This window comes from Corapipo altera, unplaced genomic scaffold, assembly GCF_003945725.1.
Source record: "Corapipo altera isolate COAL_440 unplaced genomic scaffold, ASM394572v1 1, whole genome shotgun sequence".
NCBI lineage: Eukaryota > Metazoa > Chordata > Aves > Passeriformes > Pipridae > Corapipo > Corapipo altera.
In genome coordinates this window covers 37,342,404-37,367,782 of record NW_020884873.1, presented here as the reverse complement: position 1 = coordinate 37,367,782, position 25,379 = coordinate 37,342,404, and the positions used below count along the sequence as shown (strand labels likewise).

Here is a 25,379-nt window from a genome sequence, read left to right as displayed (position 1 = left end):
TTTGTGACCTCTGAAGAGTTGAGCTTTTTAAATGCATTTGCAATTTGAGGTACTTGAAGCTTCCTCAGCCCCAGGATCCCAATAAATGTCCTTCATAATACTCCAGAGCCTGTTAAGTATAGTCTTCAAATGCTACACATGGAAATACCTCAGATACCCTACAACCACGCAGCAAGGTCACCCATCAGGTCAAGTCTTTGAAGTCAAAGTATTACATTCCTAGTTCTAAGTGGGAGGTGTCATTGGTATCCACCACGTCACTCCATTATAGCAGATGCACTCTATGCCTTACACCTCTGCAATGTGTCTCTTACAAAGTACTTCTAGTACCTGCTGGGGATTTTGCATATAATTTGTGCTCTCTTTGTTCTTTCTAAAACTAGTATGCATACATTATTTGAAGAAAACAAATACTACTTGATCCTTCACAAAGAAAAGACTGGCATTGTAAAGATATTTTTATATTCATATGGGGTGCTGTTTCTCATTTACCAAGTTTTTACAGTATGGACTGAAGGGAAACTTCTCCTTTAAACAGCACTAAATGAGAGGAATCAAGGTTATATGTGTCATGGGACAAAATCCATTTTAACTAATTGAATTAGACTATTTCAGATATAGTTCAAGATTTACATGTATAATTCTAGGTTTTTAAGGTAGCTTGATCAGCATTTTCAAGTAAAGAATGTTTCACCTGGCATACTGAAACTATTCTATCTGTGGAATAAGAATACTGATAGGAGATACTAAGAGATTTGGAGGACTATGAGATGGTGTAAGTTTTAACAAGCTACGGTGAAATCAAAATTTATTCAATTTAAAACATGTGTCATATTACAACTGTGAAACCAATTCTGTGTGAGCCCTGGTTGATCTTTGCCTCAGTGAGACATCTTTCACATGTATTCTGTTCAGCACATCAGCCCACAGTTTTGACAGCAGTTCACATTTTGTGCTTATAACACCATCAACTGAAAGAATTTCCCAGAGAGCACTCTGAATTGCATCTCCCCTCTCCAAGTGTTGCTTCTAACACTAATGCTTGACTGACCTCCAGTAAAAGAACATGAGCAGCTGTGAAGACTCCCTTTCCATGAAAGGTGAGATGGAAAAACCCCAATCACCCCCACCATACACTGATTTCCTCCCAAATGGGAAGCACTGATGAATACACACACACATGTACCACCGCTTGATCATTCGACAGTAATTCGGAGGCATCTGCAATCCCATTTCACAAGTACCTGGGCCACCAACTTTTGCTGGTCCTTCAGGTAGAAGTTGGCAGGACTATGACTTCAACAAGACAATTGGACAGTAAATCCATCCCCATGTGTACACAATCTGCCTGTTCCCCAAAAGGCTTTAGGCAGAATCTGAGCTGGTTCTGGGATTTCAACTGCAAGATAGGAATAATCTCCTGACATTACTGAACAGCATATAACACATGGCATACCAAACGTGTTCAAGGGCCTTCTGAGGGTAGGTATCCAGGCAGCTTACACTAATGAAGGTTTGTAACTGAAGGAAAAGGTAACTTTTTAATTTTTGTGTAATTGCTTTTTTTCTTTAAATCAAGCATAGGAAATCCCCTGCAAGGAATTACACATAATGCAAGACTAGGACTGCAGCTGGTGACTGAGAAGGCAGGACGCGCACAAGGTGAGATACAAAACTCACCTGACCATGTAAAATTTTATGATACGAGCTTCATCATACAATCCCAAGTTTTTTAGCTGCAAATGTATCTAAACTTCACCTCCCAGATGTAATAAGGGGAATGAAACATGGGAAATATACAATGTAACAAGGGGAATGGTAGATCATCTATCAAAAGGTAAAACATTAAGTAACAATTGTATGGCTTTTTCAAATATGTACAATACAGTTCAAAAGATTTGTAGCTCAAGACAAGAATAATCAGAAACATTCATGGCATGTATGATGAGAAAAGCCAGACTATATTATCATAGTCATCTCTTTTGCCTATAAAAGATACGAATGCCAGAAAGCAAACAGTCCCTATAAAACCATAATGTTCTCCAGAAGATTTTGCCTGTAACATAAAATCTTAAGTCTCTCTTCTCAACAAATGCATCCATAAATGTATGATAGAGAAAAACAGTGTTCTGCTCCCATCTTGAGCTATATAGCCTTGCAAATAAAACAAACAAAAAACCCCACTTAAATTCATAGAGAGATTTCCTTAAATCAGATGAAGCAAGCAAGTAATTTTAAGTAGCTTTAATAATATTATTTGAGGCTACTGGTATTACACAGAATACTGCCCTGTCTTTGATACAGACATATGCTAATGTATTCCTATCGGCACCAGCTTAAACAGGAATAAGTCACAAATAGGGCTACTGTGGTACACCATCTCCAGAAGCACTTCTCTGAGATGGCTGTAGTGGCAATTTTTCCAGTTATGGGTCTGTTGCTTAGTGCATTTTGGCTACAATTCTGCATACTGTTGTTACAGTTTTGAAATACCAAAGAGATTACAACAGAACGCACTAACACCCTGACAAAAGCCACTGAAATTCAGAGTTAAGAATGCGGTAAAGTTTACCCATGGGAGAAAAGACAGGAGTTAGTGAATGGAATTTCCCAGTACGCATTCACATAAGTTACTTAAACATGGAATATTTTATAGGGTAGGTCGGTTGCCCTTTAGTATTGCACTTCACCAGTGTTATCAGCTGACCTGTGACCATTCTATTCAACACTAATAGAATAGTGACACAGGTGAGGACAGATGGAGAATATGTCAAAAATGCTTATGTTTATCCCTATGAATCTATTGTGTTATTTCATGAATTTCAAAAAGTACCCAAAACCACTTACTGGCTTGAAAGAAACAGGCTTTTTCTTATCTCATGCACAAAAGAAATTAATTGGTCTGACTACAATGAGAGATAAAATAGATTCTCTATCAGTGTGTTTTTAATGAGTATCACACACAGTGCAGATGTATAAATCAGAGCACAGCTTTATGCTCTTCACTTCATTTTACTTACCATCAGTTCCTATTTCACTTTTAAGGTCAGTACAAGACTGGAAAAAACACAAGAAAAGACTGAGTATTGAAGAATACTTCTTAAGTCATTAGTTTTTGTAATTTTAATGGTGTTAGACTTTAGCAAATTTTGAAGTCATAAACTAGTTAGCTTTACAATGTTCAAATATTGTTAGTCTTAAAAGACTGCTCATTTGAAGGCTGCACTCTCCCATTCAATTTACAAACTGCCCCTACTTCCTTACACTGATGATATAACTGCCTTGTTTGCAGTGTCTTGGTCAGGATACAAATACAGTGGGCTCTGTGATGAATTTGCTCTTGGAGGTGGTTGTGTACTAGTCAGTCTTTCAGAATTTCCTGAAGAATTCTCCCTCCACCTTGGACTTGTCTGCTCCTCAGACACTTGCCATACAGACGGGCACGGGGAGGTAAAATTCATGGTAGACCGTGAGAGGTAGTTCTCCTGAAGACCTTCTTCCTGGAGGCACCTGTTTGAAAGTACTTCTTTTTCTTTGGAGTTTCGCCATTTCATCCTTCGATTCTGAAACCAAATCTTCACCTGTTTGCAAGTCAATGAAAGTTTATTATCATTCTTTTCTTTAAACAACTTTGCCATAACAAATGGTTTTTTTCTTTCCATTCTCTTAGTTTCACATTCCTTCCTTATTCGTTGTTATAGTAGAGATCTGATGAAGCTAGCTGACTGACTTTATTTGAGGATTTTCTCATCACTATTTACTACAACTGGGCCAAATATTCTCCTTGATTTTCAGCACCTCCAACAGGTGTTCATCACACTGAGAAACACCACACTCTGCTTGTTTTGGTTTATTGTTGCAGTGCTTGCAACAGAGTCAATCAGGTTGCAAGGAATCACTGCAGACCACCAGATCTGACCTCCTGTGCAAAGTGGAGCCAACTGCAAAGTTACATCAAATTGATGAGAGCCTTACAAATTTCTGAAAGTCTCCAAGATAAAGATCCCATCACCATTCCTAGACTTTTCTGTCCCCTAGACAACTTCTGCCGTTCATGTCTCAAGAACTTTCATTCCTGTTGCACGCAAAGGAACAAAAGTGTGCTGTCCCGCTCTTAGTCTTTCAAATGTAATCTAGAGGGCTGTGTCTACTCCAGCACCTTCAGAATCCCACCTATCAGCAACTACCAGGTTCATTTTCTGCTGTTACATGCCCTCACAAACATTTTCCAGTTTCGTTCAGGTTTTGTGCCCTTCAAGCACTTTTCCTTTGTTTTTATCTGCAGCTGGGTCAGGCTGAGATTCCAGATAGGGCTATTACTGCTCAGCACCACTATTAATGTACCTGTTCAGTCAGAACAGCTCACTGGAAGCCAGCTCAGACTCGTGAAAAATCTCATGCAATGTGAATTGGTAAGTAATGTGGGAGTATTTTAGAAGGTCCCCCTAAAAACTTTTTCCTCCTACAGTATCTCTCAGCTCTGAAGATCTCTTTCCTTGTGCAGACAAGTTTCTTTCTGCAGGGATGGCTGCCTGTCCCTTGGGGCAGAATGGTTTCAGAGCAAGTGCTGTTGACTGCATTGTCCCTAGCTGTTCATCTGCAAGTGCAAAGGGCACTCAGGAGGGCCCTATGCTCTGCTGTTTTCTGCCTAGATCACTGCCTGTCGAGCAGTGGGATGGAGCATAGTGCCCTATCCCAAAGCTCCCAAGGTGGTTCTGTCAGACAGAAAACAGGAGTCCGAAATGAAATGCAGAGGTCATGTTTCTTCTGCTTTGTAATAAAATGGAGTAATCAATTTTTGAATGTATAGATAGAGGAAATAAACCAGGAAACTGTTCAAGCACTCCCTGGTTAAAACTGCCATTGATTTACTGAGGCCTTAGCGCCATGGAAGAGCTCAGGGCTGCCCCTGTGCTGTTCAATTTTCCTCCTTCAAAGACATTTTAAAGATTTTTCCCCAAAAGAACAGAAAGCCACAGATATTATATCATTCCTTACCTGAGACTCCTTTAGACCCAGGTTAAGGGCCAATTTCTTCCTGTCTGTTTTACTAATATACTTCTGCTTCTGAAACATTTTCTCCAAAGCTTTTCTCTGGTCTTCAGAAAAGACAGCTCTTCTTAATATGCCTCTCCGGGACTTGGAGTTAGACTCCTGGGTCAGAAGAGGCAGCACACTTTCCTCTCCTAGTGGAAATAGATGAGAGTTTCCTATAATATCTAGCACATATCAGAGAAACACATAAGTGCTGTTCATTATAATGCTTGCAGGCTCTTGTCCCAATTTTGATTTGTTGGTGTTATAAGTGTGTTGTAATGTTTCACTCATGTTCATTAAGGACCAAATCCTCATTTGGATCTAGAAGTGTTGTCAGTAGTCAAGAGTCTCCCCTTGACATGGTACAAAGTAAATCAGATGAGTTCATAGAGGAACATTAATCCAGAGCCCATGCTACTGCAAAATTCAAATACGGTCAGGGAGAAACTTCTCAACTTTCCTTTGCCTGTCATCATCATTGAATAAACTGCAATAATTTTTCCTCTGAGTTTCTTTTATCCTTGTGTAAAATGTAAAACCAGATAAAAGTGGTCTCTAATACTAATTCAAAGAAACTAATTAGGCTTTCTTTAGTTTTTTTTAATTAATTAAAGGCTTTCAGAGTGAAAAATTTCTCAGAAAATCCCTGGTCATTCACTTATTCTGGAAACCACAGCAATTTCTTTATTAGAGGATTTGGGGAGTACTTGGACTTACTCCTTTCAGCCTGGTTTCTAGTCCTTTGACACCTCATAGCAAGTCCAGGGAGGGCAGTTTTCAACGAATCCAATCACATGCCCTTGACCTATGCCTAGAGTGAATCCTACCCTGGAAAACAGCTCAAAGCTGGGGGACAGAGCTGCAGTGGAGAAGTAGAGGTGTTTGCATTGTCCCTTCACTGGCCTCACAAAGAGCACAGAAAACCCAAATCCAGATAAACCTCTTGCATTCCTCACACCAAATAAAAGCCATAGTGCTTTCCCACGTTCCCTCTAAGCATATGGTATATGAGGAGCAGTCCCAGGTGAGCCTTGGTATGCCTTCATCACTCCCAGCTTCCTCAAATGCTCACCCAGGGAGCAGGACCAGAGGCCAGTTGAATAGTGCCCATCACCAGGCACTGGATGTGATAACTGGGGCAGATACAAGCAGGTCAGGAAAGAGCTTCTCTCTGGCTCATAAACCTGTGCCATGGCTATATAACCACTGACATCTGCAATCTTTCTGTAGGAGTGGCAATTCAGACTCTGAAGATGCAAGCTGTCCTCCTGTTGTCCACTTTCTCATATACAGGGGCCTAGACTGCTGTCGTAGCTTATAGTTACAGCAGCTGGAAAGGTGTGTTACTGTTCAACTTCTATCAAGGATCTGACAATTTTCATATCAAACCCAATGGTAAATTCCCCATGAAAAGCAGATTCTCTAAAAGACTGCACATTTTTTTTGTGAAAAAGTCTGTCTCTTCTAGTCAGCTGCAATGGGATGGGGGGAGATTAAATACGTTTGTCAAAATGATATAGTGCTCTTGAAAATTCTAATTAAATCCAGATGCAGCTTCCACAAACTGTTCCTTGGGGCTATATCACACTTCACCTTCTGTATATTATACATATATACACATGGATATACCTGTCTTTAAATACACATAGAAAGACAAACACACATACACTGAAGATATTGTAGTATCATGATGAGAAACTGAAGTGTATATGTGTATGTATTGCAAAGTTGACTAACTACTTTTGTGGTGCATGTTTGACTGGTTTGATATGACATACACTACCCCTGCATCCTGCTTCCAGCTGTGACCAGGAGAGAAAGAATATCAGAAGCTGAGCAAGAATAGAATGATTACTCCTTAAAATACACTGCCACTGTGAAATGTTACTGATTTAGAGACCATTGCATTCTGTCAATGCTTTTCTTGAATTTTTCTACACTTTAAGGACTGGTCTTTATATTTCTCCCTCGTAACAGCCTGTGATAAAAAGTAATTATTATGATTTACAATGTTACATCATAAATAATCCTAAATTTATACAGATGCATTTTAATTTTCAAAATTATATCTGAGATCAGATACAAAAATCATAACCTACTGGTTAATGTCCTGATATTTATTACACAGTGAGATACAGTAAGACTTCATCCAAACCAAAAAAACTATCTGCAGAACAAAAGTCAAAATGCCACAATGGAGGTTTCTGCAAAGGGCAAGCCAGGTTCATATTTCTCTGAAGAGTGCATAGCCCCTTCAAGACCCCCACCCCAAGCTCTGATCATGCCCATGAAGCTGGGGGCAAGCTGGGGGCTTTTCTTCCTCAAATATCTTTTCTCCCTTTCTTGCTCAAATTTGGTGAATTTAGTTATCTTTTTCCAGGCAGTGTCTGAGTAGTTTCTGCCGATTTGTCACCATTCTCAGGTTTACTGGAAGGTACAGTCTGGCAGCAGAAGAGCTGGCACCTTCTCTCATCCCCACTGCAGGAAGAGAGACACCAGGAAGGGAAAAGGCATAACAGGGCTGGTCCTTGCCTCCTGGCCTCCATTCCACAATGGAGTTGTCAGTCGAGGACAGAGGATGCCAGATTATGTGACCCCTTAAAATTTGTCTTGCCTGGCTGATTGTTAACAGTCAATCAGCAAGGAAACAACCTCCTGCCGGACCCCCAAGGCACCAATTAATTCCCATACAGGCAGTATGTAGGGTACAGCTTAACACCTGTATTAGACTCACTTAATAGGGAAGCATCTACACACTCTAAGGCACAGTTAAAAGATAACTTAACAGAATTTAATGATGAGCAGGATGCTCACAAGCACTAGCAAACAGCCATTTGGTCAAAATATTTGAAACTTATCCCAAACTGCCTAGCCTAGAGAATTTTTTTAAGAATAACTCATATTCTAAAATGTACTCCAACTGTTACACAAAAACTAAATTTCATTTTGTGAATTAAAGGGTTTTTCACTACAATGGGACAGGCAGTCATTTATATATTTCAACAATTACAGCAAAATTAAATATGTCAGTTTGCAGCTTGTCACTCTGTGCATCAAAAGGTTTAGTGTTCTGCTGACATAAATATGACTCTGTTACTAACTATTTCCTATGTTTCTGGTTTGATTTTTGCTTTGCTTTGGGGGTTTTTTTTAAGTCTTTCCTTTGTATCCTAATATATAGTGATAAATGTCCTCTTAATCTGTGGAACAATCTTCATTTGCCTTTATGTCAGAGACCACCTTGAAGGAGCAAGAAAAAGCTTTAGTCATGGTTTCCATTTTTTCATTAGAATTCAATACATTCTAGTTAAATGGACAATTAATAGGTCACTTCCAAAATAGTAGTGTATCCGTCCTGGTTAATAAACAATCCCCACAGTTGATAATGGGCCTATGTATTCACCAAGTCCCTGTATACACTCAGCTCATCCACTAAATCCCTTTTCAGGTAGACAGGGTTATATGGGAAGATGAGCTAGAATGAGTCTATAAAAGTCAGTTTCATTCACTGCTTTATTTTTCAGTCAAGTGCTTTAAATGGTGTCCAGAAAATCCCTTGGAATGTGAGACAGGAGAAAAGACTGGCACATAGAGTATTGCTTTATGGCCATACAAAAGGGCAACTGACCCTTGCCCAGGCCTTTTCAATGTGAAATGGTTCCTAAAGTTCATCTGCACAGTGAAAAATTGTGGTGAGGTCGCGTGTGGATGAGTAAAGTGAAAGTGGTGATTGGTCATGGTGCTGTCAACCATTGTGGGAGAGCCGAGGCCATGTAAAACGCTCTGTGGGAAAGTGTCAGCCCCCTAAAGAGGTGCTCAGAAACTTGCAGCTCATTAAACTGCCAGCATTTGCTGCCTCACTTGTCAAGAATCATTCAACTTAGCAACTGCCCTTCTGAAACATTCATAAAAAGCATGTACTTAGGAAGGGTTTGAATGCAACTGTGATAAAAAAGTATATGCTAGAGCACGTATAAGCTCCAATTTTCATTTGGATTTGACATGCGATTTGTGCTTCTGTTTTGAAGAACAAGGAAATGCTCCTTCTGTTTGTATTACTGAACCATAAATATGTAAAATTATGACTGTTCCTACACTATGGTAGGCAATCTTCCCAATTAAGGTTAAATTTGGTTTTGCATTAAATGGAAGTGCATTCCAGGTCTTAATCCTGAACAGATATTGCATGCTGGTCAAAATTCTCTCCAACCTACTTCTTCAATTTTTTGCATTATGATTAAAAAAGAAAAAACAAATTAAACATGCACACATTTGACTGCTGCAAGAAGAATTACTTGTATTTAAATAATGCTAGGGCTTCCTGAATCATAATTTGTCCCTAACAAACATTAAAATGCAGCACACATTTTATGATCCTTCAGCTCTTTTCTTATTTGCAAATGTTTATTGACACCGATTTTTAGAAGAGTTACTGATTTTAAAGAATTGTTTCTAGCAAACTGAAAACAAGGAGCTTTCCTAGGTTAGCTCTGTCTCACTGTCTCAATGCCATTAGAAACCTCTCACAATTGCTCAGTGTACTTAAGTTTGATAAATCTTTGGAAACCCTCTGAATAGGATTGCTGTGATTTTATGAAGGAATTAGCTGCTGCCATTGCATCACCAATTAGTTTTCCAGAACACATTAAATCCTGCTGCTTTGGTTTACAGAATAACTCAAGCATTACTGATGAAGCATAAAAACTTACTTGGAAAAGCAGTGGGGGATGCAGGGTGCTGACAGGACCCACCGCAGCATGCTGAGTAGAATGGCGGGGCTCGGAGAAAAACGTGTTTGGAAAGAGCTGCAAAGAAAGCATAGATCTAATTGATTATCCATTGAGCTTAGGTGATATTCATAACAACAGTCCTCCAAAAAGTCAGTGTGTAAAGTCCTGCCCCACAAGTTCTTTTTCCTTTTTTCAAGATGGTGATATTTTTAAGGCAAACAATGATAAACCAAGTAATTGCTCTTTAATTTAGCAAACTTACTTTACATGTGTAGCTTAGCTATAATACACAGAACTCTCAATACATTTATCATAAGAATGAAGCTCTGCAGATTTGAAATTTGCCTCTGTAATTGGTGTAATTATGGATTTTTTCCCTAAATATTGGTATTGAACACATTGTTTTAATAATGTTGAAATAATGAGTATGATGAATCTGAAAAAGTTATTTAAAATAACTCTAGTAAGCATGACGTCCTAGAAAACAAAATCAGTTTGTATTCCAATGATGTTAGCAGTGCTAAAACCAGTAACATCTTCAATAAGAAAGCTTTATGAATAAAATGCCATAAGATGAACTAGCTGAGTTCTACAGGCCCAAGCTATAGGGCCTGATGGTCAGCTTAGTCTTGCTGGAAAAGTGCTCTAAATTTAAATTAACCAAATGCTAAAGAAGGCTATGTTTCACACAATAAAAAATTGCAAAATCAACCCACAGAATTAGATAATACTTGGTAAAATTTTTATGCATTTTTTTTAACCAATGAATCAAAAGTCTCTGTTATGCCTAAAAAGTGCTTCCACATCTTGGAAAGGTCTTCATTATCTACTAATCCTTTAATTTCTTCTGTAAGGCTCATAGGCTTTTCCATTAAGATTAATTACCTTTCTGCTTGTACTAGTCAACTATGAAAAATGGAGTGTTTTTTTCTTTTGAAAAAAGATGCATCATGCTTGCTAGAATTGTACACTCACAAAATGTGATCAGAATCAAAACATTTACATCACTCTCCTCATTTAGTTTAGGGAGAAAATAAGTGGTTCTAGACCCAGTCCTGTAGTTGATCTCTAAAAATAACCCGATTATTTTTTTTTAAAAAAGAAGTTATTGCGTACTCAAGTAAAAGAAACAAGAAATCAATAATCAGGGAGAAAGGTAGATAAATAGGTAAATGTCTAAGCCATGCTGCTAATTTTTAAAGGTTTTCCAACTGGAATTAAAAATAAAGATCGCTCACAATTAGGTTCCCCAGTATATATTAGGGCATTGAAATAAGTTTTCTGACTATTCAATTTGCTGTTATTCCAGAGCAATAAACTATTACTGTAAAAGTCTAATGCTCAACAACTTTTAAAATATTTATTTGCAATTGCTGATAGATAAGCATTTTGTCAGTATAGGTTTTCATTGAAACTTTGCTGTCTGTAATGAAATATAAATATGCTCCAAGAGAAATTAATTGCCTATTTTTGAGACATATGCTTGCAAAATATTTACAAAAAGGAATGAATTATATCAGGCATTAGTATTCTAAAGCTTCTTTTCCGGAAAAGACCATCAAATGTGTAACCATGTCCTTAGAAACTTAAAATAGCCAAGAACGTGCAGCCAAATATTACTTATCTTATGTATCCAAGGGTGTAGTGTCTAAGTTGGAAAGGATTCTACTAACTCTAGAAGCACGGGAGCTGCAGAAGATAAAGACCTGCCAGATAAAAAAAGCTATCCTCCTGGACACTAGAACTCATTATTGACAATATCTTTTATCTGCTGCAGTTCCCAAAATCCCAAGTTAAGAGCTTTCCCTCCCTTCTTTGGAAGACACATTCCTCATGCCATTATCAAGTTTCCCTTACAGTCAGGTAAAACTCTCCACTTCTAAAAGTACAACTTAGTATATAGAAGGTGCTACACTCCATTCCTTTGCTTCCTTTTCAAATGTCTTGGATATTCCCTGGCTGCCATAATGCCCTATCCCCTTTAATCATTGTTCCAGCACCTTATTCATACCATACAATTTCGGGCAGACCTGTTGGCTTGTCCTTGATATTCCCTGTTGTGGTTTCTCAACTCTGTCCATCTCCTTGCTCTGTTTTGATAATGTGATGCTCAAAATGGTATGAGATATATCCAGGAGACACTTGGATAAATTGAACAAGCTATTACTTCAGAGAGACAGCACGCTCCTACAAAGACAGGAATAGGAAGGGACAGGTTTCCTCCATTCACTAAATCTCTCAACAAGGAAGCTGCTAGCATAAAGGTCTGAAGATGGACCAAGGTCAAAATTTGAGACATTTTGCTTAAGCAAACTCTGAACAAGCAAAATATTTCCATGGAAGTTGCTGGTTGCTCGCAATGATTCAATGCACTAGCAAAGCATCATGATGCAAACAGCAGAGATTTTGGCACTAATTCTGTTCAAGTCAACGGAAATCATGAGTCTGGCTTTCTTGGGTATTTTACTTAATTCCTTCAACCAACTGCTGTCTTTTCTGCCTGCATGGCACATATCCCTTCAAGGCAGAATATTTGCTTAAGAAATAAGATGCAGGAGATATCTTCATGTAACTCTGAATTAAGATGTTCCTGAGACCACTTCTCAAGACTGATTTAAACTAGACCCTGAGGAATAAACAATGCCATTATGTCTCTCTAAGTCTATAGCCAACATGTATAGTATGTCTAGTTCATAAACTTCTTTAATGTGCTCCAGCTACCAATACACAAGTGAAATCTGTATTAGTTATATCAAACTACATCCCTAGGTCAAGTCTACTAAAGCTGTTGCACTCAAAACAATGTTTAGCGGTTATACAGAGTCACAACAGTAAAAAAAATTACATAATACAGAGATACTCAACGCTATCTTGGGAGTTCTACGTAGAGAAAAACGTTAATGCTTCAACCTAATATATCCAAGTATATTTTTTATCTTTGATAAAAACAACACAAACTATTCAACACATTAAATGGCTTCCACTACCTGCATGAACCTGCATGAACAGAATTTAAATTGTTCAGAAAAAAATTATATATTTAATATATATGCATTTCAGATTATACTGAGATTGTAGCTGTAGGAATGACACAATACCTAGCAGAGCTGAGGACAAAGCACTGCCTATGCTTTTATTTTCTCTCCATCTATCTCATGGCAACACTACCAACAACTGTTGACCAAGAGACCTAAAGCAAACCTTGTTTGCTGTTCACATAAGGCTGAAAATTGCTGAAATGTCAGCATATTAGTTTTGTATTTTTTAGGCCAGAACGAAATACACAGTAACCAAAAGGCAGCTGTTGCTCCCAAACATGTTTAGTAACATTAACTAGGGGCCAAATCCTAATAATTTGTATTCAAGATACTTATGTTTTTTTCTGCTTTGCATCTCCATTTCATAAAAACTGAGATTGTGCAGAACTAAGTGTTTCACAAGAGTCAGTCTTTACAGTTTTAACATCACACATGCATGAAAACAAAATATCAATGTATGCTATAGGTGCCTTTTGGCACTCCAAAAATTCTACAATATATCTTAAAAGAAAATGTACTGGATCATAAATACAAAAGGATTAAATATCTAAAATAAAATAAATATTTTTTCTTACCAAGGATAAGTTCTTTTGACACTGTTGCTGCACACAAAATTTTAGTAATAATGCTCACTACATTCAGCTTTGTGAATAGAAATCATTTTACAAACAGACAGTAAAATGATACTAAATAAATAAATGGACCTCAAGCCCTTCCATTCTAAAAAATCATGCTGACAGTGGGATCAGAAATCTTTTTTCCAACTATCCACCATTTTGAGAGTAAGGTTTCTAAGTACAACTCAGTTCAAACAGATATGTAACATTTAAAATGGCTTATTATTAAAGGCACTGTTTGCTTTCCCTAATTCTACTGTTGTGAAGTAACTCAGAAAATAGTGTAGCCTATAACTCATCAGGAAAGGGCGAAGGGGTGAAGGAAAAATGCCTACTGAGGAAAAGTAAACTGATGGTAAACTTCTGATACTACCCATACAGGCTCGTTCACTGCACACACTCCTTGTCAGTTGGGGTTTTTTTAAAGATAACTGATAAAAATGTGCTATTTACCCGTGAAAAGAGATGGAACACCTCCAAAGAATGATTCAGAAAACTGCCTATAGCCAGCTAACAAGAAACAGGAAGGATGGGACCAGAGACCTCAAGCTGCATGAACACTTTAACTCTCAAAATATTGCTAAGTCCACACGAGCTGCTTTTCACAGTGATGCCAGGCTCCAGCCCTGGCAGGAAAATAAAAAATATTATGAGTAAAATTATCAAATTTCATCTGAGAACCTTGGATGGTTTGTGCCCACGACGTGGGCGCAGATAAACTGCAATTTCCTACTTACATCCATTCTTGGCAATAATTAAAGCAGGCTTTTCCAAAGCTGCAGGAAAAGTTTCACGTCACGAAGAGCTCCCTGCAAATAGTCCAACAGTGGCTCTGCCAGCTTAGCAGTCCAGCTGAGCCACAAGCTCAGCTCCTGAACCACAAGCCCTGGACCTCACAATGAGTCACAGCTCTGTCCCTAGCAATTACTGTGTTTAGAGTGCAATATTCCAGCAGCAGTTGTGCACCCCCCAAAGCATTTCAACCAGCTGAAGGGAAGCCCCTGGCCATGAGAATGGTGCAACAGCCACTGCCATATCCCACCAAAGGCAATCATCACCACATGGACCTGGCAAAACTTACTGCAAGAGCCTGTGGTGCAGCACCTCTCAGAGCTGGCTTTCCTGCACTCCCAAAGTCACTGTCTATTTGGTTCCCGTTTATTCCTGTAAACCACAATTGCATAATTGCTCAAAGGAAGTCAAGCCAAAAGGGTAGACCAGGGCAGCATATGCAGATCAGTTTTAAAATACTGGCAAACATTCATAGAAAGGGGTTTGAAGTTCAAATATATATTTCTAAATACTACCCAAAGGCAGATGCTAGAATCTGGCTTGCACTTTTATGTTGCGTCTTGGTGGGGCTTTCAAAAATTGGCAGAGTAGCACCCAAAAAGGGCTTGAAATGTGCTAACAGCATGATAATAATTTCCTTAAAACTACAGAAATGTAATGGTCAATTGTGTCACAGTGTGGATTACCTGAAACCATGTCAATCACTGTCAATTTTCAGTGGCATCATCCATATGCCTTACTATTAGGGTATAATTTGCTGTACATGTTTTTCTCCACCTGAGGAAACACAGGTGCCTGAGGCTGGTGTCACATCTCACCTCTGTTACAATCCAAAGCAACAACCAAACCAAACCATCATTTGCCAAAGACTCTATGGGTCTCACAGTGTCAGCAGTAAAGGTGGTTTTCTACACAGCCTTGCTATTTAGAAGAAAGAGGGGGATCTGGAAAGCTGTCAGAAACAACCAGCCTTGTTTCTGACTTTGCCCTTCTCCGATATGCCCACGCACTAGTGTGCCCCAGCACTTTACAATCACCAGTTCTTGTCAAAAGGGGCATTGTTCTCACTTCTCTGTCTAAAAATCCAATGTATTGCCTAAGCACCTTGTCTAGGCCTCCTGTACAGTCAATGAGAAGAGATAAGTAGCTCTACATAACAATTCACTACCCTAAAACAGACACACAAGAAGGTAAGTTGTGTTGTCCTCCGGTGGCATCTCTCGGTACTGACTATAGATTAGACACGACATTTACTTTTTATTAAACAGCTGAATTACCATGACATTCTTTTTATCCTTCATAGGTAATATCAAAAAAATGCAATCATCTGTACAGCCACAAAGACTCTGTAAAAAATACAAAATTCAGCCATAAAGGCACTAAAATTATTTTCTTACATTTTTAACATATTACAATTTGCTTAGAAATTATTTCCTCAAGTACAGCAAAATTAGGGTGCAAGAGGACAATTCATTGTTTTTCCATTGTTGCAGCCCTAATTCGAAATCTCACAATAGACCACAATGCACTGCTTATTCCACTGATTAGCTAAAATTTCCTATCTGGACCAGTCTTTACTTGTTGCAGTATTGCTAGCTCCAACCAGACAGAAGTCTCAAGATCAGTGAAACATTGTTAGAATGAGAAAATAACAAATGGTGAATTCTTTTTACTCTGTGTTTGGGGTTTTTTTTAAACACGTGAGGTTTAAAACAGGTTTTTGTCTTTTTATTATTTTATTTGTAAAAGGAAATACTTCATAAAGTTGAAATTTGAGATATATTCACATAGTCACAAGATTTCAGGGGCGGGGACTTTAACAAACAACACCAAATTGTTCAAGAGGAGGAGGTAAAATCCTCAATATACATACAAAATACCTCAAGAGAAGTACGTCCTATAACTGCAGAAAAAGGCAGCCTTTGAAGAGAAATTTTCACAAGCTTTTCAGCACAAACCAAAGGCCACTCCTCCAACTCACCTCCAAGAAACACAGCCCAGGTTACTGAAAATATTTAGGTGCCTAACTTTATAAATATCAGGGTGTATGTATCTGACATTTGAAACAGCCTCCAATTGCTTTATATACCTGCATTTGTTTTGAAAAAAATACCTGCCTCCTGCTATGGGTCATGACTGACCACAAAAGCACCATGTAGATTAAGAGTTATTTTGCAGAGCTGCTTTATACAAGAACGCATAACACTTTCAGAGGGAAATGGAGGCAGATAACTAACCTTCTAAAATTCAGGGGAATTTGTTAACACAAAAAAAATCACAGTACAATGAAACCTGAAATATGCACTTGAGGAGAATTTGCCGGATGAGATTAATCCTTATCACAATCACATGTTTTCTAAACACATGAGGAATATACTACATGATTTCAGAAGACCAGCTCATTCTGCAATACAAAATACATTTTACAGAAGTTAATTCACTAACTGTAGGCACGATTGATTCCATGGTTTCCCCTTGGTGAATTGCTTTTATACAAACTCCACTTGTCTTCCTGGTGCAGCTCTGAGATCTTCTGGAAGTGATTAAATCTTGCTAAGGACCGAACTCAGGATCCCCTTCCTTTTCCAGAGGCAAGAGCTGCCAGAGCAAGGAGCACCATCCAGCCAACGCTCATACTCCCTGCTGAGCACAGACTGCCAGACTAGTGGCTGGGTTGGAGAGTACCTGGCACTAGTCTAGCTTTGGCAACCTTACAATGAGAACAACAATTTGTCCTTTAAAAGACATTTTGCAGCCACTCTTAAGATATGCTGGGCATCCCAAACCAATTCTATTAAATGGCTGACAAAGTTAACTGGAAGCAGGAAAAGTGCTGAAAAGAGTCTCTGATTTCTGATACTTAACAGAAACTTCTTTGCCTCCAAAGACAAACTTTTAAAACAATAAAGGTGCCTCAGCACTCCTGACAACCACAGCATAAGAAAAGATGCCAAATAGATCTCCCCACCCTAAAGAAACCTTCTATCCCCAGAAAACACCAACAAAACAAGAAAATCCTAAGACTTGTCAGTCAACTTGCTGCCCAAGTTAGAGGGAGCCAAGATAAAACACTGGTCTCTTTCCTGTCTTTTATATTACTGAAAGTTAGTGTTACATGTCGCTTGAGGACACATCCTGGCTTGAAATCAATAATTAATAAGCACTAATTCACTAAGAAGGGGACCAAAGTGAAAGAAAAAAAAAACCACTTAACTTCAGTAATTTAATTATTTCCTGGTTGTCATAAAGGAACACAAGAGATTTAATTTAAAATAGCCAATAATTGAGATTTGAATCAATAAAAACTGATTCATATAAGTATTACTTTTATTATTAGGATAGAAATGCTGTCATTACATGAGAGGGAAAAAACTGCTGGTTCAAAGAGTTAGCCTGGAGAAGAAGGCTTGGTTTAATCTCCCTGCAATGCTACCCATTTTCTGTACTACCTTCAGCAAGCCACCTCATTTCTTTTTGCTCCAGCTTCTCCTCAACACAGTAGAAGTCTCTCCTATCTCACTGGCAAAATGTGATGACAAATACATCAAAATGTAAAGTACCCAGATGTTACAGAAAGAAAAGTTACATCTATGGCACAGATGTTTATTATTATAAATCAAATTTATGTTCACTGTTTCTAATTGATTTCTTCTATGTTATATGCACTGTCCTGCCTTCTGCTCTACTGTATTCTGATGCTTTAGGCAAAAATCCCCTAAGCTAAATTTTTCAGCAGGTTTCACAATGGAATTATCTCACTGTTATGTTTATTTGTTTTGTTGCATTTTTCAATTTCCTTTCTCTGTTAATTTATCAAAATGACAAAATTAAAGCTGAAAGCCTGATTCTTTCCACATATGACCCTATTCATGGGTATAGCACTAATGTAAAGCACTTACTGTCATCCTCCACCAGGGTAAATTATATGAGAAGAGCAGAGATTTTCAGAAAAATTATTTCAGGTAGCAGAGTAACTTTGCATTTCCTAGGGAGGTCACTCTGCCCTGGTGCCAGACAATACTTGCAGAAACCAAGTAATGAGGAAATATGTGGGAGTGGACCTCATAGCACCTGTGCTACAACAGACAGCACCTCAGCAGCCTCTGGACAATTTTTCTATGTCAGAAAACACTGAATAAAACTGTCAAGTCTTCTAATTATCCAGAAGATAACAACAGGACTGGAGTACCAGGGACTAAAATCCAAATTAGCAAGTAGCAATTGAGGATAGCACTGGCACTTCAGAGCAAGGTGCAAAAAAGTCTGTGGGAATCCCAAGCTGGTATAGATTGAAATTCCATTGCAGAAAGTCAGTTCATCATGGAACATTAACGTTCCTTCTGCTTTTGCTTCTTAAGTTTCACGTAACACATGTGGTTGTACTCTTAAATGAAAATAAACTAAATTAATTTAAAAAAACCTATGATTTGATTACATTTCATTTTTAAAATATATGTAATCATGCAAATAATGATTTTAATATTTTATAGACAACATATAGTCATTTCAAGTGCACTCATTAGATGATGTATCTAAGACATGACATGTGTTGAGTACTTGTTCAGATTTTGATTTTGCAGAATTCAAAATACTCATGTAGATAGGCACTTGAAATATCCAGCTAAATCTTCTGAAACCTGTAAATTATGGGAATGGAAACTTGCTGATACAACTCTGTTGTTGAGGAGTTACAAAAGGAAAAATTGCCATGACCAGATGGCCCAAATCAAGAATGCCATCCCACCTGGTCTCCTCTGCCACAACGGATAAGAGTTTTCCAGTTTACAGAAAGAATACAGGATTTACATTCTTTAGCAGTTTTATGGAGTGTTAAATGGTATCCTAAAATGGAGTGCTTTCTTTATGCCTTTCCTTGGTAGGTGCTGTAGATACATGTAAAAAAGTTCAGCTTATTCAGTTCAGTCTCTGGCGTAATTTTAAATTTCTGCCTTTCTGAGAGCTCTTGGTGACCTCACCAGAATCTGGGACTACACGAGTAATTTAAATTACTGTTCCCAAAAAGTCTGATATTTTTTCAGTTGTCCTTTCTATTGCTTTTTTTTTTTTAATTAAAACCCCTAGGTTATGCCAAGAGAGTTTATTAGGGGACTTTTACTCCCTGCATAACCTAAATTTATGAAAGTTCAGAAAGATTAAAAAAAAATTTACTTTATCATGTCCAATAGTCTCATTAAAGACTTGGACAAAGATTTTCCAAAATACCATGTGATTTGGGGGCTCCAAATAGGACAGAGTTGATTAATAAAAAAAAAAAAAAGTGAAAAAAAATCAGTGAATAGTCACAAAAATCAGTAAATTAAAACCCCCTACCTAGTACGAATTCCTTGGTTAAAATATCTTCACCAATCCCTGAAAGCTAAAATTCTTGTTCTGACAAAACACTCTTTTGCCCTATCACTGCAGAAGCAAGAAATATAACACACAACCTGGTCACCCCAGCCTTACTCTGAAATGCAAGTGTCTGGTCTAAGCACTTTCCCCAGTGTACACCTACGCTAGAGAGAAGACATCCCTAGCAAGCACAAACTCTGCTTCAGCAGTTCCAGTCTAATTTGAATTTATGAAAGTTCAAACACCTAAGGGTCCTCATCACTTTAGGACATGCAAGTCAGATCAGAATCAGCAGATCCCTGTTAAAATATAAAAGTCATTGTTGCATGTGTACTGTCACAGGAGAACTTGTGCACAATGTACGAGGAAACCTAGTCTTTCTCCCTGATCAAATTTAAGAGCCTGGTGCTTTTGCCAAAATCACTGGGAGTTGTGGAATCAGAAGAAACAGAGGATTGGACTCCAAATCACTAGGCAGACCTGCCACCAAATCAAAGAAAGAACTAATCCTGGATGCAAGTATTTGAAAAACTTGACATTCAGAAACTTCTTTAATAATTTACCTACAGCTTTTCTTTTTTTTTTTTTTTTTTTTAAACTTTACCTTTAGCAATGAAGAGTGCTGGGGCATCTGCTATCTCTCCTTTTACAAATAAATGTAGCATTTTCTCTAGAATGTTTCTTTCAAGGGGAGGATAAGGGGAAGGCAGGGGGAGCCCGGAGAATATGCATTTAATTCCAGGAAGATGATACTTGTCCTGTTTCCTAGCCTGGCCTATAGTTGGTTAAAACAAACATGTTTAAATAACTGATATGTTTAAGATAACACTTACTGGCACCTGAAGTCTGAAACATTCAGAAATGTTAATACACACTTTGACTCTCTCCTGCCTACCTTTAAAGTATATCATGCTAAAGGATCAAAAACTGCTTGCAGAAGAGTTTGCAGGATTTAATTGAGGTAAAATTATCTTTGAGAAGAAAACAACTGTTACTTCTGCTTCCAAAAGAAGCCTTTTGGTTTCACACCTTAAAGACTTAATTCAGTAAGCCCGATTCTTCTTGTCTGATTTTCATTTTAAGTACATTTAAAATTGCATGATCATAAATAAAAATTTTAAAAACACCACACAATATCGGAATAAATCGATATATTATAACAGAAAGGCAAAATACAATATAGATGGTGAATCTAATATCGAATTTCATGAATTAAGTTTGAATACAACTTCAATCGGTTCCATGACTGACGGAAGTGCGCATTTCTCAAAATACTTTATAACGTTACTCATGCCCAGACAAAATGTATTTGTATGGAAACTGGCACGTTCAAGAAACAAAAAGTGTTTTGTAAACCTATTTGTTTCCAGTTCAATGACAGCGGTTCCCGCAGGCCCCCGGCGGCGGGGAGCTGGTCCCACCGCCCGGCAAAGCGCTGGCTCTCAGTGTGACACCGGGCCGAAGGGCTCATGACAGACCTTTCACACAGCTTAAAGGCTTTTTTTTTCTTTTTTTTTTTCCTTTTTTTTTTTTTTTTTGTTTTGTTTTGTTTTGTGTTTTGTTTTTTGTTTCTCCCCTCTGGTTTCGCCAAAAGTTCCGGAAAATTGCCTGCTCTGCTTGGATTCATTTTCCTTTTGGCTGGAGGAGCATGGTCCTTCACGCCCTGCTGTCCCCCAAACACAGGGCACTTGCCGAGTGGGCTGTGGCCTCCCCAGCTATCGCCACCCGGGGGGACGGGACCGCTTGCCTTTCTCCCAAAACTTGGGATTTGAGACCTTCCAGGCGCGCCTGTTGGCGGCGAACCTTTTACCACCCCTTGAGGCTGCGGGACGAGACCTGAAAAACTGCGATTAAGGGCGTTTAACAGCACCCGACGCTGCCACCGCAGGGCTCTGCGGCGCACGCCTGCACCCGCAGGTGCGCCGCCCGCCCGGCCACACTCGAAAGCCGCCGCCCGGCCGCCCGCACCCCCGGCCCCCGCCCGCTCCTCGGCGTCCCGCCGCCGGAGGCAGGGCAATATCACCGGCCCGAGCTCCGGGGCAGCAGGGAGGGCGCCCCGGCGTCACGGCACCCAGCGGGGCTCGGCTCCTAGGACCGTCCTCGCCGTGCGCAGCGCGGGGCCGAGCCCTCGGGAAGCCCCTCTGTGCCTCTCGCCGCCGGCGGGACGCGGGAAGGGGCTGGCGCTCACCTGTGGCTGCCGGCAGGAAGACGCCACCTCTCTCCGCCGCCGGGGCCCGCGCGGGCGGGCGGCTGCCGTCTGCCCCGGAGGGGTTAAGCACTTGGAAAGCCCATCTTGTCGGGAAGGGAGCCCCTGAGGGGCTGATTTGTTCCGCCGCGGGGCACAGCTTGAGGGGGACGGGGCTGGCGGGGAGGGGACGGAGCTGGGCAGGGCTCGGCGGCGCCCCGGCCCGCAGCAAGTTCTCGATGAGAAAACTTTTGCCCAGGTTGCCGAAGCCCGGCGTCGCCGGCAGGTTGAGGAGAGCAGAGGAGCCCACCAGGTCCCAGTACAGGGCGCTGGGCAGCATAGCGACGGCTTCTTACCCCCTTCGCCCTGCCCGGCCCGGCCCAGCCCGGCCCGGCCGCCGCGGCCCCTCACTGGGCTGGGACGGGGCGCCGGGCTCCGGGGCCGGGCGGGCTGGCGGGACGCCTCCCCGAGGGCTGCGGGGAGCGGAGCGGAGAGCTCGGCGGGGCTGTCCGTGGAGACGCGGCGCCTCTGCGCCGGGCTGGAAGGTGTGTCCAAGCGCATTCATTATGTCAGCCGGGGACGAGGAGTGATGGACGCGGCCAACAATGCTGCCTTGCCCAGCAGCCCCCCGGGGAAGGGGGGTAGGGCGGGAAGCCGAGGTGGCTGTCCCGCAGTGCCCGGCCCGACATGGCGGCGGAGCGGCGCCTCCCGGCCAGGGGCTGCACCTGTGTGGAAGGGACGGGAGGGCAAGGGAAAGGCCGCTGGCCTTTGTCCCAGCGGGGAGGTGGCTCCGGTGCTGGCCGCGGAGAGATCATGTCGACCTAATGATCCCATGAGGTAATGGGAAGATAGTCATTAGCTCACTCCCTCTGGGCATTTTTATCTGGCCTTTTTTTTTTTTTTTTTTTCCTTTTAGTTACCCACCTCTCAAATACATGCTGGGTTTTCAACATTTGTCTTAATAAATCTGATTAAGATCATCACGACACTGTTAATCATGTTTTCCTTGAAATGTGGAACGATGCTTTGTGCAGGCATAAACATTCTTTGTCAGGGGTCGCTTAATACATTTCTACTTCCTTGCGTGTATTCTTATTTATTCGCTTACAAACGATGAAATGTGGCAAAGATGTCTCATTTTGCAGTTCAAACACAACACACATGCAGAAAGTTAAAATTGGATGCTGTTCCCAAAGACCTGAAAGCATCTCCCTGTTTTGTAGAGAAATACTTTTACTTCAAAGCAGCTGTTCACCAGTCTGGGGATATTCCCTGCAAGATCCTCTGGAGCAAGCACATCCCTTAGTTTTGTATAGTAGCAGAAGCATAACCCCTTGGACATCAGGGTAGTTCAAAGCTAAAACTAGCTGGACAAGTGGAATCATCTGTGCCCTCAGATGGGAAATGGGAAGGATGACTTAAATGCTGTGGCACTAAGGAATACCAGGGAAGTGTAAATTAGGTGTTTGGATGTCCCAAGCTTTCCTTCACATCCTTGAGTGGGTTGGCCCTGCTACAGTTTGAGCACTTACCGCATTGGCATTAAGATGTTGTTCGCTGTGGTGAATAGGAACCGAAGAGTTGATGAGTGCTTCATGCCAGGGACCCATGGAGTCTGACTGTCTTACAGCAGTGGCTGTAAGCTTGATGAAGAATAAGACCCAGATGAGTCTGATGTTTTGCCCTGCTACATTTCCATCCTCTATCTGTTCTCAGCTTAAACAATTTCCACAGCTTGAGCACTTGTGCTTACAAATCTGAAGGCATTCATATGAAGATATTAATGCAAGTATTTTACCTATGAGCGTTTTAAGATTGGGTTGCCTCTTGCCACAGAAAATGACAGAATCTAGCCTGTTGTATCGCAGAGTACATCTGAAGGTACTATGCATCATTGTAATGTTAAGCTGCAGAAATACATATTTATCATGTTTTTAAGGGAAAGAAACAAGTATTCCCAGGACAGCACATTCTTTTGAGCATTGGAAGTAGCTGCCTTTCCAATTACTCCTCGAGAATTTATTCACACTTAAGGATTTGCTCTGTGTTTCCTTTCACTGATCAAGTTCTCACGGTGTTCCCAATGGCCTGAGACATTGAAAACCATAATTCAGCAGTTGCAAAAGTGGAGTTAGTCCATCCAGCTGTGCTGCATGAATAACAGGTATTCAGCAAGGAAAAGATGGTTGTCAAAGACAGTAGTCTTCAAAGACAGAGTTGGGCTTTGGTTTCCTCCAAGGTTATTTCTTATGCCAGAGTGGTCACCAGTGTGTTAATCTCAGCTGTGTAGTTCAGTAAAGTATGATTAGCAAGTTGCACATTTCTGTGAAATATTAGCCCAACACACCAAATCACAGAATATTCTGGGTTGGAAGGGATCCACAAGGATCAACACATGTAGCATCAGACAATTTGCTGCAGGGAAGAGAGCAATCGACCACAATTCCTGTCAGGTTTCATCTGTAGTTCCAGGGTTCAACCCATGAATCGTAATGTGTGTTTAAGCAGTCCCTTTCTCCCCTCTCATCTTCATCTGTCAGTGGCCTCTCACCCATGTTCTGGCTCTGCTCTCATAGCTATACTAAAAAAGCACTGTAAACCAGATCAGAGTTTTAAATAAGACAGAAAATACTATTTTTCAAGAAATTCCCTGTGCATACCTAAAACAGGTTGTGTGAGCTTAAGCAAGGGTTGTATAGAAGAATAGCTGAATGAACTCACTAAACCAGGGCAGCCTCTGAGCACTTAGTCTCTGGGATGCATGTGTAGCCCTGCTGAGCAGTAGCTAGCAAATTCTGTTTATCTTTTGGACATGTGATAAATAAAGTACAGTCAGGCCCAAGAGCTGTTACCTGTCAAAAGTTGGAGAGCACAGCATAGGAAAGCATAGATTCCTTGTTCAAATCTGGAGTATGAAATGATTTCAGAGTAAAGCAGTGGCATTCCTAAGCCCAGATCCTTTCTGGTGAATGCAGCCTGAAGTTGTGTGACAAACGGATCTTTAACCATGGACCTGCAAAGTTGTGTATTACCCAGATACATTCAGTAAGTAGAGATGGTATTCACATGGTGATGAGCTCTCATTTCTTTTCATTTGGCTCTGCAAACTTGGAAGGTACTTGCTCTGTATTTGGATTTTTCCAATTTATTAATTTATCTTAATTTATCTTAAAAGAGAAGAAAGTTTGCCTTAACTGGGTATCTTGCATCAGGTGTTTGGAAAACACGAAGATACACTTCTTGGGTTGCAAAACTTAAAAAATGGGGTGCATGGAACATACATGACATACTCAGCACTCAGTTACACCTTCCCCGCTCAGAGTCCCAAGTACAGTCTTACTACCAGGGCAGAAAATTTATATAACATACCAAGCACAGGATCTGTGCAACTAAATCAAAGTCTCCCTAACTCCTCTTCTACAGTAACAGTAGTTATGTGTTTTCTCAGATGGCATTTCCACCCTTGAGCCAGGGGATCTCTCCCTTGCAGCTCCTTCCTCAGAGCAATTCGTGTGAAGCTGAATCCTGCCAATACTTAAAACTTTTCTTACTAGTCTTCCTGTTACTTAATGGGAAGCATACATATTAGCCATCAGATGTTTCTCTTAACTTTCAGTAGAAGATGATT

General features: G+C 40.3%; 1 protein-coding gene across 2 annotated transcripts; it reads right to left on the bottom strand.

Moving 5' to 3' along the window:
* Positions 1–1,940: 1,940 nt before the first annotated feature.
* On the bottom strand, positions 1,941–22,169 carry DBX2 (developing brain homeobox 2). 2 transcript variants are annotated; one of them, XM_027668353.1, is made up of 4 exons: positions 21,755–22,169; positions 9,747–9,842; positions 4,999–5,186; positions 1,941–3,581 (listed from the first exon to the last, which is right to left on the bottom strand). In XM_027668353.1, exons 1-4 carry the CDS (start codon positions 22,089–22,091, stop codon positions 3,261–3,263), a joined length of 942 nt encoding a protein of 313 aa, XP_027524154.1. In that variant the 5' UTR covers positions 22,092–22,169; the 3' UTR covers positions 1,941–3,260. The 2 variants fall into 2 exon arrangements, with proteins under 2 accessions (XP_027524154.1, XP_027524145.1); XM_027668344.1 differs by having other exon boundaries at positions 1,941–3,563; positions 21,755–22,108.
* Between the last annotated feature and the right edge of the window lie 3,210 nt (positions 22,170–25,379).